Source organism: Juglans regia, chromosome 8 (genome assembly GCF_001411555.2).
Source record: "Juglans regia cultivar Chandler chromosome 8, Walnut 2.0, whole genome shotgun sequence".
Classification (NCBI taxonomy): domain Eukaryota; kingdom Viridiplantae; phylum Streptophyta; class Magnoliopsida; order Fagales; family Juglandaceae; genus Juglans; species Juglans regia.
Genome location: NC_049908.1, coordinates 1721955 through 1738043, shown reverse-complemented (window position 1 = coordinate 1738043; position 16089 = coordinate 1721955). Strand labels below are relative to the sequence as shown.

At 30.7% G+C, this 16089-nt stretch overlaps 2 protein-coding genes across 2 annotated transcripts; one reads left to right on the top strand and one right to left on the bottom strand.

Annotated features, from left to right (window-relative positions):
• Nucleotides 1–323: 323 nt before the first annotated feature.
• Nucleotides 324–4207, bottom strand: LOC108985496. The gene is made up of 4 exons (XM_018957811.2): nucleotides 3974–4207; nucleotides 3296–3415; nucleotides 1328–1542; nucleotides 324–833 (listed from the first exon to the last, which is right to left on the bottom strand). Exons 2-4 carry the CDS (start codon nucleotides 3383–3385, stop codon nucleotides 533–535), a joined length of 606 nt encoding a protein of 201 aa, XP_018813356.1. The 5' UTR covers nucleotides 3386–3415; nucleotides 3974–4207; the 3' UTR covers nucleotides 324–532.
• Nucleotides 4208–10537: 6330 nt separating this feature from the next.
• On the top strand, nucleotides 10538–14933 carry LOC108985497 (glucan endo-1,3-beta-glucosidase 5-like). Its single transcript, XM_018957814.2, has 2 exons — nucleotides 10538–11626; nucleotides 13670–14933. Exons 1-2 carry the CDS (start codon nucleotides 11271–11273, stop codon nucleotides 14784–14786), a joined length of 1473 nt encoding a protein of 490 aa, XP_018813359.1. The 5' UTR covers nucleotides 10538–11270; the 3' UTR covers nucleotides 14787–14933.
• The last annotated feature ends 1156 nt before the right edge of the window (nucleotides 14934–16089 follow it).

The following is a 16089-nucleotide window of genomic DNA, read 5'->3' as shown; positions in this document are numbered from 1 at the left end:
CCTCGGCCTAAAAGTGCACCCGAAAAGCCTTTGGTTTCACCTCCTCCCTAGCAGCCAACTCCCGATGGTACTAAATGCACAGCAAAAAGCTAAACTCCTACTTGGAATCATCTATTTATCTTCCATCTTTTCAAGAAAAATTTTATTCAGAAACCTTACACCACACATCTGTTTTTATTTTCATCTTTATATTTTTTTTTCTCAATAAGTATGTGGTATAAGACTGTTGAGTAGAAGAACTTCTTTCCCAAACAGCCCCGGCTTTTAGTTTCTAAGGAGAGCAAAAATCCAATTAACAATAAGAGTAGAAGTGAGAACAAACAATCAAGAGTCCAACATGAAATAATTTTATACATACTAAAACGTAGAATCCAATCCATGGCTAAAGAGAGAACACAAAAGAAAGGACAATCATTGTGCGAACAATATTCACAACCAAACTCTAATCCCCCTCTGTTGCTGATGATCTATCATATGCATATAAAATGGAGAATCCTAAAGTCAAAGAGAGAGCCTGCACTACACAAATACTTCACACGCTGCCCTTTGCAGGTGCACGTGTATCATAATCATCTATGAAAACCTGACCCTGCTCCACGACACCATCCTTTCCTGTTTCGTCAAAGTAGTCCTCTCGAGCGTTGTCAGCAAGCATAAGAGCAACCAACCAGAATAGGGATGCATCAAGTGATAAAAAAGCACCACCACCAAGGAGACCAGTCTTGGCAGTTGGGCAATCCGTGTTGAGATTGTGATGCACATTGTGTGCAAGATGAATCTGCTCGGTGATTGTCGGCCATAATAGCAGTGTTCCAGCTAATCCAGCAGTAAATCTGTGTAATTATACCAGCACCATTTCAAAAACGAAAAATCAAATTAGCAAGAGAAGAGAGAGACTCAGTTCTATATAAAACCGCCATGGTCATGTTAAGAAACGTAAGGAAGTATGGTGGACCAAGCATAGATGTAGTAGTATTATTTAGTATGGGTCGATGTATTCAATATATATGGTTACTCTACATCGATAGGATGCTGGAAAATGATACTTCTGCTATTAAAAAATCAAATTGCGTGTCCAATATGATGAGGTACTACAGTGAGTCCCTATAGAGTCCCAAGACAATCTTTGAAAACATCTCTACCAGGATGAAGTCTACTGAAGCCTTGGCTAATAAATGATCAACTTTCACCCGCATAAATATGTTTGTGGTCATGTATGTGTAAGGATGCCAGATAAGCATGATAAATGTTTTTCTCTACAGAGGATCGGATAAAACAAGAATATAAAAAAAAATGGAAGAGCAAGAACCGAGAAAAGTATACTTACATAGCAATGTTGAAGAATACAACAAAACTGGTGCTTTTAAATAAAGCAGCTTGTGGAATAGATCTTCCTTTGTAAGGGTAAAACAGAGACAAATACCCAGCCACGGTAGTCGCAATGAGAAATACTACAGACAAATACCCCAAAGCAACAGTAGGATCAGATGGATACTTGCAGACAACAACGCCTTTCCCTGTGATTGGAGTTCCAGATGCTGGCTGCAGAGAGCAGAGAAAAAAAAAAGTAAATAAAGGTCGAAGTAACGACTCTGATTCACTTCCTTTACTAAGATATGTACTTTAACTAACAAACAAAATAGATGGAAAAATAAAATAAAACGCTGAAAGGAAGGTATGCAGACTAGAAAATAGGAAATGATAGTGAGAAAGGCAATAAAACTCAAAAACCAAATCTTGCCTACAGCTATATGCTTATACAAAAAGGAGGTCAATAAACAATGGGCATTAGAAAGATCGCATACCAGTGTTAGTGAAAGCTAGGGCAATTACAGTGAGATGAATCTCTCATCGCGCGTTGACCATGTCACTGACACTTGTGGATACTGACACTCATGTCAACACAAGTAAAATGTTTGTTTGGAATTTAGACAATGACATAGGATTATCCATCATTCATGTAAATGAAGTACTGAACTACGAGCTTTCAACATTTTTGTCAAGAAATTTGGACATGCATTTCCATGATTGTTTCACATCATGGATATTATGCATTGCAAACCTTTTGTCCTCCACCTTCACTATGAAAAGACATTTCAGAAATACTAAGTTGAAAGAAACTTTCCCGGGTGTTATTAACCTTCTCTATACAAAACTTTTGAGGCTGCTTTTTCTGTGAAGTGAGAAATGTTTATGGTGCTTTCTTTTTTTCTTTTTTTTTGGTGGGGGGGAGTTTGGATTGAAACTTGACTGTATATCACCTGGAAAAAAATCAGGTGCAAAAGCTAAGTAGATAGCTTGCATGTACAAGAAGAATTTCCAGCTTGGTGATTTCTGCGGGCTATATACAGTAATACACAATAAAACGAAAATTTATTTTTGTGGACTATAAAATCAAAGTACAAAGCCTTGAAAACTCAACTGAAACTCCAGCACTTAAATGAAACTAATCAGTTTCATTCAGAAGGAACTCTCCAGGGTATCCCTCATATCCAGTGCAGTGGCATGCGAATATGAACTCTCACATGCCCCCTACCCCCCAAAAAAGGTCTCCCTTATAAACTTAATAATATTGATGAGCTCTCCAGGAAAAAAAACTATGCTCCCCTTAGCCCTCCAAATTTTGCCGAAATTAAAAATAGCCTCCCAATTAAATGAAATTACTCAAATGATATATAACATCAAGAAAGAAAGCAAGCGACTTTTATAAATAAAGAACATGCATTTCAGTTTTTTTTTTCAACTGATAAAAGTTTTCACTTCCAATTACCACTCGATTATTAACATTTATGCTAAAAGTCAATAATTAGATGGCCATAATAAACTCATCCATTGTTTACGGAATCGCCTCTTGAAATAAGATCTTCCACCCATATTGAAGTTAGAGTTTGCTGGGTGAGTTTTAAGCTGTTTCTTGTATCCTTCTTGAAAAATAAGTACTAATTTTTTTGAATAAATTAGATAAAAGCATAAAAAAACGATTAGGAATAGTTTATTGAAATATTTAAACAAATGTTTCTTCGTACTTATATTGAACTGTAATGAATTCTTGACCAATCAAATTCTGAACGAAAAAAAAAAACAAAGGTGGAATAATCATCCTTTGCCTTGAAAGAACGACATTACTGAAACCTGGTTCCAAAACTATTTTTGAGATTGCTAACGAAATTTTACATATATTCATTTCAGGCGAAGACCAATTCATATTCCAAGCAACAAAAAAAAAAAAAAAAAAAACAACGGAGTAAAGAGCAGTGGAATAGCGGATCTTTCTATAACAGCAGCTAGTTTTTACCTTCTTGTTTTCTGCAATAACTCCAAATATGAAGGAAACGATACCACAAAATGCTACTATCGTGGCCATTAATCTCACGGAAACAGCCATTGCCCCCTCAACTGAAAGTGTACTGATTCACTGCAAACGAAAGCGTAGAGCGTTCAGTCCCACCAAAAAGGATTTCATGAAAGGGTAGTGCTACTATGCCACCCAAATTTGCGTATGCCCCTATTTTCTTTTCTTTTTTTTAAATATGTTTAAACATTTAAAAAACTATTAAATAAAAAATATTAAAAAATAAAATATTGAGACATCAAACTCAAGGGACATAGTATATTTTCATTCATGAAAAATAGAACGAATAAAGTAATGAATGAAAGTGGGATTAATAAACACGTGATGTGTTCTATGAGATATTAAAAAAAATATATTGTTTATTTGGGCTGATTATAGGAAAAATTTAAGGGCAATTAAAATATGATAGGATAGCTAATTAACAACGAAGAAAATAAAACTTTTTCTAGGTAAAACAAACCACATCCCCTCAATTGCTTTTACATCCGTTTGTATCCCCAGAAAATTATTACCATGGAAAAGTCACTCTCACCGAATCTGCTGAAACGAACAGAACTCTTGACAATTATAAGCAATAGACGTAAATTTTACGAAGATGGTGCCAGAATAAGTGGATTATACCTGAGATCGGTAAAAGCTAATCGCAAAATTGAAGAGATCGATCTCTTTTTCTCTCGTTCTGAGAGTCAGTGCATGCGGAAGACTCTTTAGAGACGGAGCTATATAGGAAATAGTTTCCTGGTTCGGGTAGTCGAGTCAGTGAAAAGTCTTCCCTCGCTGGAATCTCGCCTTATGTGATGGGGAGTGCATCTTACATTGTACCCAGCCGAGCCGGAGGATAATGATAAGGTGACTATTCTTTTTGTAATTTTTCTTTTAATTATTAAATAAAATTAAAAGAAAAATTATTTACATCAATATGTAACCGTAACACACTCTGTACTGAGTTTAATAAAAATAAATAAAAAAAACATCATGTGATGTGCTGCGATTACATGCTGAATATAGCCATTCTTTAATTAAAAAGATGATTATTAATAAAATTATATATTTTTTTAATTTTTATTAATAATTAAAAATGTTAAAAAATACTTTAAAAAATAAAAATATACTGTAAATAATAAATAAACAGTAAGAGAATAGTAATTCTATCACTAACAATCCTTATGTCAATTGCGCTTTCGTACAGTGATTAGTCACTCCCTTTGTTTTTAAAAAAAAATTATAAAAAGGATGGCAATTGTTTGAATCTGCTTTCCGGTGATATGTAACGATAGAATCCTTTACACCCGCACTCACATTTCAATTTTATTTTATTATTATCATATTTATCATAATTAAATGTTAAAAAAATATTTAATAATAATAAATTTATCATATTTTATATAATAAAATAAAAATAAAATAATAGTATAGTGTAGTATATAAAATTTTCCTATTAAATATTCTTAAAATGTTTTAATTTCACGAATTAATTTAGAAAAACAAATTAGGTATATATTACTATTATATTTATTACAATTAGATGATAACAAATTATTTAATAATAATAAATTTGTCACGTCTTATATAATAAAATAAAAATAAGATGACAGTACGGTATATAGAATTTTTCAATTAAATATTTTTAGAATGTTCTAATTTCACGAATTATTTTAGAAAAACAATTTAGGTATACTTGGAACCCACAACAAATATTTTTATATTTTTATAATGGACATAGTCTTTTAAACAAATTGAATAAGCTTGCATAGTACTGTATTTAATATTAATCCAGTATGATTTGTTCAATGCTTATTTTTCTCTGACTGTAGATTTAAATATATATATATATATAAATTCTAAGGAATGTTGGAAAAGGAGTTTATGTTTTATTTTCAGAGCATAAATCATAATGTATGTGACTAATATAAATTAAACAAATTAAAAAACAAAAAATGCTAAATGTATTTAAGACAAAACTTACTTCTCTATGTATAAGTTATAATTTATTAATATATTGAAAATCATGAAATTTGAAATCTAAAATTTAGAATCAAGAAAAAAACTAATAAAATAAATATTATAAATAAAAGTGTAAGTAAAATTATAAATATATGTAGCATTACTTGATTAAAAAAAATATTAATAGCAAAATAATCGATATTATAAGAAGGATTTTTGTTCAATGTGACGTTGAGATGCAAAAAAAAAACAGTAACATAATCATCATGCCGTTGGAAGACACTAGAAAGTGAACCAGAGGGCAGATAATATGATGATTGTTGACGAGTTGTTAAGAATATTAATGATAACAATAGTAGAAAATAATTAAGGGCCGGTACTAGCATTGTCAAGAATGTAATTATGTAGGCCGATGGCGATCTCAAGTTCATTTGTCGTTGATTAACAATCCAACTCGAGGCAGATTGATAAGATTACCCAGCTTCTACCTCCAGATTCGCAACAGCCGCCTAGGCCCGAGAGATATATAGTATAAACTTACTTGAGTTTTATCAAGTAAGTTTACGCATTAATTTATGTATTAATATTATTGTCTTTATATTTTAAATTTAAATTAATATTATTTTTAATAAAATTTATTTTCTGACTAATTATATTAAATGGATGCGCATATTTGTGTGCAGAATCGTTTACAATTAGATTTTTCTAACTTACAATTTTTTTATTTTAAGTATTTTTCTATATGAAAATTTTTAAAATTTTTATTGTTAATAATCATGATATTTTTTTATTTTAAGTTAAGATTGTTCATCTCGACCGGAAGCTGGATAACCATGATATTACTAAAATTCACATGTCATGTCTATCTTTTATTTATATATATTATTTAGTTAATTGAGATTTTATACGATTTACTATTTAAAACGCATTCAACAATTTGAATAATAAAAACTCATTCGATATGTGGTATATTGTATTGACTTCAATAAGCATGAAATACAATGGAATGTACTTGTTATCTCTATTGCTCTTTGAAGTATAAAAATATTTTGATCAACAAATTGTAAGAAATGCTAATCCTTAAAAGAATCATTGTACTATTATAGCAAAAGATCCTATGAATTTTGTAGAAGATCGAGATTAGTCACAAGAACTTCACTACACCTCTAATTATAGAGAAGAATCATAAGATGTTGATAGATACAGGTTGATATATTAGTTGTTGTAGTCTATTATTATTACGAGTAATGCTAATTATCATTCATTTTATCATTATTTTATCATATTTTATTATGTGATACTAAATGATTTGAGATTATTTATTATATTTTACTTGTAAGTTTATCATTTAATGTCGCATCAAATGATGATGATAAAGAGGATAATAATTGAATTTTTCCTATTATTATATATATGGACGTTATCATTAATATTATATCATCAAATTGTTTTGAAAAAATAACCAAACTTTATTATCAAGTTTGTGTACAAAGCACATATAGTAAGAGTTTACGTAACATAATTTGACTTAAAATACAAATTTTAAGATTTGGATCATACAGATCAAATATTGCAATTTAAATGATATATATTGTGTGCTCCACTTGAGAACATAGTAACTCTTGTCAATAACTAAAGATTTCAACCCGTCGAGAGTTACATACATATTCACTGGCTTCCTGATAACTTATGTTTCATTTGGATAGTGAGATAAGATGAAATGAGTTTATATGAAAATTAAAAGTTAAATAAAATATTATTAAAATATTATTTTTTAATATTGTTATTATTTTGAGATTTGAAAATTTTAAATTATTTTATATATTTTACGTGATAATTTGAAAATGTTGTAATGATGAAATTAAATTATTTGAAATGATATGAAACTATTTCTATATCCAAATAGGACATTGATCCAGATCTTGCCATGTCACTTTTTAATATATAGAATAACAAAAACTATATATCAAAGCCACTGAATTTTGGTAACAAGGAGACAGACATCATTTTCAAGCATTACATTCGATAATCAGATATCTTCTGTTGTGTCTCGGCCATTTGCTAATTTCATTACCCCGTTTGCTAATTTGATGGCCCCAGTTCCATGTAATCGAAATCTAGGTCAACCAAAACTGGCAACGATACGACTAATATTAAGAGTATCCTCTTAGTCAAAGTTAAATAATATTTTTTATAAATGTAAAAAAAATTTAATTTTTAACTATTTCATTAACATAAATATCCACATTAAAATAGTTATTTTTTATTATATAATAATAAAATAATATAAGATAAATTAGGTTTTGACTATTCACATCAAATCTCTATATTAAATTATCTATTTATTCATTATATAGTAATGAGTAATTAATAATTTCAAAATTATTTATTTATTTTAATTAGTAATTTATTTAATTTTATTATATTTTACTATTCTACTTATTATATATTAATTAGTAATCATATTATAATTAATTAAATTAATATATCACTAACTCAAATTAATATATAAATACATTAACCCAGCCCCCCAAGACATGAACTCATGCACATGAACCTAGCTATTGTGATAAAATATGTGATAGAAAGAAATAGAGAGATAAATAATTGATAAAATATATATTTTGTATATGTACAGTAACTTTTAAATTTGAAAATTATTTTAAAAATAACTATAAATTTGAAAATTATTTTAAAAGTAACTATAGCTAAATTTCAATTATTTGGCTAATTCACTTTGATCACATTTTGTGCTCTAATAGTTAAATACTCAATAGATTTAACTAATCTATTGAGGATGCCCTAATTGAATCAATGATATACATAATAAAAATTAATAATTATATTTTGAATGCTGACTTTATACCACACATAATTCACATAACATAATTTAATTTAGAATATAATTTTTAAAATTTGAATTTTACAAATTAAATTATGTTATGTGAATGATATATTGTATAAAAATATTAAAAAAATACTACATCCACAAAGATATATTTACTATTATTTTCAATTAAAAAATATATGATGATATGTACTATATTTTTCAAAGAAATATACAAAAAGTAAACTCACATACTCACATGGTTTCATATGATATTTTAGATTTACTTTACATTAAAAGTAATTTTATAGTCTAATATACTGCATCAAGTCATATAAATTTATAAATTTACTTCTATAAAATATATTTGTGGTTAAAATATTTATCTTATTTTATTATAAAGTTATAATATCATAGACATCATAATTTTGTTTTTCAATGCCATTCATTTGGATAGTAGAGTCTTCTGAAATCACTCAACTATTATTTATTATTTTATTATTATTTTTCACTATTATTCATACTATTTAATATTTTATCATTATTTTTTTTATTAGTATTTACAAATATTTTGACATTACCTAACTACCCAAACCAAACTAAAGCCACGTACAAACCTCTCCATCCAGAAGAATCGATAGTTTCTGCCTCACTCGCGTGCCTTTCCAACTCAGGCGATGGGCAAATATATATATATATATATATATATATATATTGTGAACTTTTTTTTAAAAAAAAAAAAGTAAAAAGAGTACGACACCTCTTAATCTTTAACCCCCACTTTAGAGGAAAACCTTCAAATAAATAAAGAATTCTATCCCAAGAAATAAAAAACCAACCTCACCCAAAATATAAGAACCTAAGCAAAAAACTTATACAATCACTAGCTACCACCGAAGAAGGCCAAAAACAGTGCAACTTTTGACCTTTACTTGTGCGATTTACACGACATAAAAGAGTGTAACTTTTGATCCGTCAGCCGTCACCGTAATCCAAAAGACAGCGACAAAGGTATTCCTTTCCACGTGTAGAAAATATTTGTAAGAATAAAAAAGTAATGTTATTCGTTATTTTAATTTTTATTATTTTTTTATTATTTTATAATATATTATTAAGTGATTAAAAATTATTTATTATATTTTATATGTAAAAATAAGAGAATGATAAAAAAAAGATTGAATGAATTTTTTTGAACAAAAAAAAAATAGTAATATAAGAAAAGAAAATTCTATACATCATACTACCATCTCATTTTTATTTCACTATACAAGATGTGATATATTTATCATTATTTAATGATCAATTATTAGATAATCTTTATCATCTAATGATAATATAAACATCACATCTTATATAATAAGATAAAAATAAAATTATAATATGATTTATACCATTACTCAAAAGATAATATTAAACTTTATTTGGTTCAATTATGGTACATATATTGAGGGATTTGCTTTGAATTCAGTTCTGAACTTGTTAGACAGAAATACCCACTAAGGAATAAAATAGAAGTACAAGACCCGATACGAGATATACAAGTCCACTAAGGAATTAAATTATTATTATTTTTATAAGTTGAAAAGAATGGAGGTGATTACCGTGATTATCCTTTTCTCTGCTTTTCTTCGTTCACATTGGAGAATTTGGAGAATGGAGTTATGGAGGAAGACAGCGACCTCAAGTCCTAGGAAATGTCTAGAATATCCTCATGGGTATTGCAATCAGCAGATTCAGCATTCATCACAGAAGAGAAAGTCCTCTTGGTTAACGAGTTTTTGTGCAGTGCGCCTATCAAATCAATATTCACGGGAGAGAGGTGACAAGCTGACAGCGCTAAAATAGATGAAAAAAAAGCTTTGTTGGTGGAATCTGTTTATCCATCACGCAAGAATATAATAAAACTTTATTCTTTTATAATAATACTTAATGGGTAATTTTATAATATAAAAAATAGAATAATATTAAATATAAATTTCAGATAAATAAGCTCCATATCATTTATAAAAAAATAAGTTATACTAATAAAGAGTAGTTCTTTTCACCTATTTAAGATTAGGTTCACTTTTTTAGAGTATTAATATTGATCTATATATATACATAATTATTTATTTTGAGACAAAATAATAATAATATTAAATATATATAATGGACGTGAATGTGCATGTGAATGTTTATTGTGTTATTAAAGGATGGTAAAAAAGAAAAGATGGTGAGAGAAAAAGTAAGAAGAGAGAGAAATAATGATTAAAATATATTTTATAGAATGAATAGTAATTATTTAAATTTAAATAAGTACTGTTTATAATTAACTGAATATTTAAATATATATATATAACTAAATATAGAAGATTTTAAGATTATATTATATAAATATGACTTTATATATACATGTGTATAGACCAATATAGATGTTTTATCAAGAGTTTGCATCCAGCTTATCTATTTTGATCTGTACAACTCATTTCTCAAAAAATATGCCTCCCTTCCAAGTTCAAACCTCTTTCTCTCTCTACTCTCCAGTCCTTTTTGGTTATGGTCGGAGTTGCCAGTGTTGGTGTTGAGGCATGGCAGCTCTCTCTTTCGTTTCTTTGCAGAATAGTTGATAGCTTTTACTTTAGTAATGTATGGTTACAGTCAGTTAATTTTGAGGCATGGGTGGGAGTTCTCTGTTTCGCTTCCGATCAGAATAGTACATATATAGCTTTTGAATACGTGCTTTCATATTTAGATGAATTTATTTATTTTGTCTTTCAATCCTCCCTTTCTGTTTCTGCTTTACTGAACTTCTTTCCCAACCACAAAACCCCCCCGGGGTTTCCTTGTTGATTACTCTCGTATTTGGTTGAAAATTTCTGTTTTTGGATAAGTTATTTGAGTTGAAAACTTTTTTTTTATTGGACATCAAGAATTAAACCCCTCTCAACAAAGATGCTGCTGCTTTGGCATAGATTCTGTCTGCCTTGTTCCCTAGCTTTCTCTCCCTCTCTGACTAGTTGCTGGATAAAACCAACTTCGATTTCAAGACCCATGTATTAAAGCCAATCCTTTGCTTTAAACTCAACATCTACTCATCATACCCATATAGTTTTGAGTTGTTTCAACAGCCTCCAACGGCAATCGGCATCGTATCCTGATAAAGGCAGTATGAGGTTGTTGAAAGGCGTGGGTTTAGCTGGGGTTCTTATCGCCATGTTGTTGCTATTCACTGTGTTTTTTATGGGTTCAGTTAGTGGAATTGGAGTTAACTGGGGAACCCAGTTAACACACCCTCTGCCAGCTGCAACGGTGGTGAAGATGCTGAAGGACAATGGTTTTCAGAAAGTGAAGCTCTTTGATGCTGATTCCTCAATATTGAACGCTCTGAGGAATTCAGGGATTCAGGTGATGGTTGGTATTCCTAATGACATGCTTAATACTTTGGCTGATAGTGTGCAAGCAGCTGAGAATTGGGTTGCCAAGAATGTTTCGGCGCACGTCTCTTCCAACGGGGTAGACATCAGGTAACTTTGAAACCAACTCCAGCTGTGACAAAGTTGAAGTTCTTATGATTTTATTAGTTATTTACATCGAACAGATCAACCTGGTATGATGGCTGTGATACGATGAATCTTATCACCCATGGCTACTTATTGGGGCAAACCACATGATATTCATGAAAAATCCTGAATTCCAATTGAAGAAGAATTTCAATTCGAGAACAAACAAAGGTTGCATATTTAACTAAATTCGTGTGCTTTGGTATGATTGCTAAAACTTGCACCTCTGAATACAGTGGAATAACAGTGAACATCTTCACTGAGAATCTGAGATAGAACTTCCCCTTGTATGTCTCTTTCTGAGTTCTATATTTTAATTTTTTTTCCCAGAAACCAAACAAACAGTTGAGCACACGTACTTTACAGCTATTGGCCATACTAGCCAACTCATTCACTCATAAGATTCCCTACTAAACGTGGAGCGCATTCTTCTTCATTTTAATATTTTATAATGTTTGTCGATTATCCTGCGCAGCAATTATATTAGTTTTTCATGTTTGCTGACGATAAATTTTGGTATGGTGAAAACTTTTTTTTTTTTGATGTTGGAACCTCTCCGAGGCAAGGCCTTCGGATCTACCCTTATAAAGTAAATTTTGATTTTTTTTTTAATTTTTAATTTTTTTTTAGTTAGGAACCTCTCCAAAGTGAAACTTTCGGATCCATTTTTATAAAGTAAAGTCTGATCTCGTGGACCGCATATTTGAAAATTTTTCTATATGAAATTGATTAAATCGTTTCATCCAGGATCCATTTTTATAAAGTAAAGTCTGATCTCGTGGACCGCATATTTAAAAATTTTTCTATACGAAATTGATTAAATCATTCCATCCAGATCTATTTTTATAAAGTAAAGTCTGATTTCGTGGACCGCATATTTAAAAATTTTTCTATACGAAATTGATTAAATCGTTTCATCCAAAAATGTGAGATGCGGCTCTAAATCATTATTTGCACTTGAACCTGTGACCATGGTCAACCCTTCTTTATTGAAAGAAAATTACGTAGACTTGCCGGACAAGTAGGCAATGAAGGACTGACTGGGTTGGCCCACCTTCTGTTGCATAACTTCACACAATTTCTTTTTATTTGCACGCTAGTTCTTGTGTGGTTCTTTATTCTGAAATGTAGATCATCTTTGATTCTTATTGCCCCTTAGTTTTTCTTGTTAAAAAAATAACTAAATTAGTTTCGATCTCCTTTTTCACATTAAACTATCATTAGGTATTCCATCTACTGATGGAATTTCACTTACTGTTTGAAGAAGATTTAAGTACCTTTATTTTGCATCTCAACGCGGTGACAACGCCTTTTTCTAGGATGTTTACACTTAGTCAAAAAATTAGAAGTGTAAATTTAAACTGAAAAATTAGATCGGACCAAATCGAACCGAGTTGGTTGGTCTGATTTTAAACTGGTCCGGTCCAAACCAGTTCCTATATTATAAAAACCGGCTAGACCCGATCTGGTTTCGGTTCTATAGTTTTTGGGACCGGACTAGTTGAAAAAAATATATATAAAAATTAATTTTATATATTATACAAAATATTTTATATATATAAGTTTTATATATAATATATAATTATATATTAAATTTTTATATATAATTATATATCATATATAAAATAATTTCATATTATAATTTATAATATATAATTCATATATAAGTCTTGCTTAACAGTGTTATGAAATGTTAATCATAACACTGTTAAGCAAGACTGCAACTTCAGTATCCTTTAGCCTAATGTAGTAGATAATGTATGCTCCAGATACTTTTTATAAAACTCTGGATAAAACTTTGGATAAAAGCATACTGATGAGAATACATCTTGCGAACAGAGTAGTTTCCCAGACAACATTTACTAAACTGTAAAAAGCATGAGAAAGGTTGGAGGCAAACCCATCTGGTTATCTTCGTTCAGTGGTTCTTATATCTGCTCGTCTTGTTTTATTTAGTGTGCAGTCTATATTTCCTGTTAAATTTACCTCCCATATATTCTCTGCAAGGTATGTTGCAGTTGGAAACGAACCATTCTTGGAAACGTATAATGGAACCTTCGAAGGAATAACTCTTCCTGCTCTTCAAAATATCCAGGCAGCCCTTATAAAAGCTGGTTTGAGCAATCAGATTAAAGTCACTGTACCCCTAAATGGTGATGTATACGAGAGTTCAACAAACATACCTTCTCAGGGTGATTTTCGTGCAAACATCCGCGATACCATGGTGCAAATCGTTAAGTTCTTGAATGATAATGGATCTCCTTTTACTGTCAACATCTACCCCTTTATCAGCCTCTATGATAATCCCAGTTTTCCTGCTGACTATGCCTTCTTTGATGGCTATTCATCTCCCGTAAATGATGATGGAAGAATATATCAAGACATGTTTAGTGCGAACTATGATACCCTTGTATGGACCTTGCAGAAAATTGGATATGGAAACATGTCCATAATAGTTGGAGAAATTGGTTGGCCCACTGATGGAGATCAAAACGCAAATATACAATCTGGCCAGAAGTTCAACCAAGGTTTCATGTCCCGGTATAATGCCGGGCAGGGGACACCAATGAGATCCGGTCCCCTAGATGCTTACTTATTCAGTCTTATAGATGAAGATGCCAAAAGCATTCAGCCAGGTAATTTTGAACGCCACTGGGGGCTGTTTTACTTCGATGGAGCACCCAAATACCAGCTTAGCCTTACAGCCGGCTCGAACAGTTTGGTTGGAGCAAGTAATGTACAATATCTGGCCCAGCAATGGTGTGTCATGTCCCCCTCGGCTAGTCTTGATGATCCACAGGTTGCACTTAGTGTCAGTTACGCTTGTGCAAAAGCCGATTGTACAAGCCTTGGATATGGCACTTCATGTGGACATTTGGATGCTCGAGGGAATATCTCCTATGCATTTAACAGTTACTATCAGATGCAGAATCAGGTTGCGAGTGCCTGCAAGTTCCCAAACCTTTCAATTCTCACACAAACAGACCCGTCGGACGGAGATTGCAAATTTAGGATCATGATCAATACGCCTACAGTTGCAGGGGAGTTGAGTGGAGTTGGATCACTTCAACAGCCTGTTGGTTTGTTGCTGTTTTTGTTCTTGCTTATCTTTCCAATTTTGTGAGTTTGCTGCTATGTATAGTACAATACTGTCTTCATTTATTTTTCATTATATGTATATGTTGAAAACCATCCGACCATTTGGTCCATGTATACATGTAGCAAACCAAATATATATTGCATTTCAAAGTCAGGCTTGCCCTTTTGTTTACATGCTCAGATGATCTAAATATCTCACTTAGCCTCGTTTGTTTTCACATATAAGATAGGATAAGTTGAGATAAAAATTAAAAGTTAAATAAAATATTGTTAGAATATATTTTTTTAATATTATTTTTGTCTTGAGATTTGAAAAAGTTAAATTGTTTATTTTATTTTGTGTGGAAATTTAAGAAAGTTGTAATGATTAGATGAAATGAGAATGGTTGTGAAAACAAACGCCTTAAACTTGAAGATCCTTCTTTCATTTTATTATGCATAAACCAATCAGTAATTAGTACCAATGATTTTGAATAGCATACACGTATAATGGCATGTTAGAATTATCAAAATATTCAAATTTTTTACATTAAATAATATTTTTTTTTTCACTCGAAAGATTGTACTTGACAGTGGGAACTCAAAAAAAATTTGTTTTGCAACAATGCGATACAAAACGATCTTGAGAATTCAAATAAATTTGCCAACTTTTTTTTATTAGCACCACCAACTCCCCACCCATCAAATTAGATCTAATGAAACTTCTTTAATCTGATTTATTAGATTATTATCTATTCATTGAACATGTGAAAAACACTTTTTTTTTAGCAATCAATTACTCTTAAGGTATGTAACTTGATCGACATAACTCCCAAGACCCCAGTCTCTAAAATGGAAGTTTGGAGTTCGAAATCTCCATCCCCCAATAAAAAAAAAAAAAATGTTAGAAGCATACCCTATTAATAAAAGAACACATCAGAACTTTTTACATAAAATATATGTCACAATTTAATGTACATAATTAGAAAAAATATATTCGAAAAAACTCCGTTCATCCAATAAAACATATTTAAACTGCTAAACAGGTCTGATTTTCCAAATAAAAAATCTGATTCGAAACCCCCTACATCCTTATAAAAAAAACTGTTAAACGGGCCGACGCACAATCGAGGTGCATGATACTTGGTCCAGTAATTACAATAACGGGCTTACGCTTCCTAGGAGTTAAAACTTAAAGGCTGGGGCTCCTAGGGCTACATACCTTAACCGGGTCGGTTCTTTCACGAACTTTCCGATTCCCTTCTCTCTCTCTCTCTCTCTCTCTCTCTCTCTATCTCTCTCTATATATAATTATTAACCAAACGCACACCTCGACGCGTCCCTCTTTT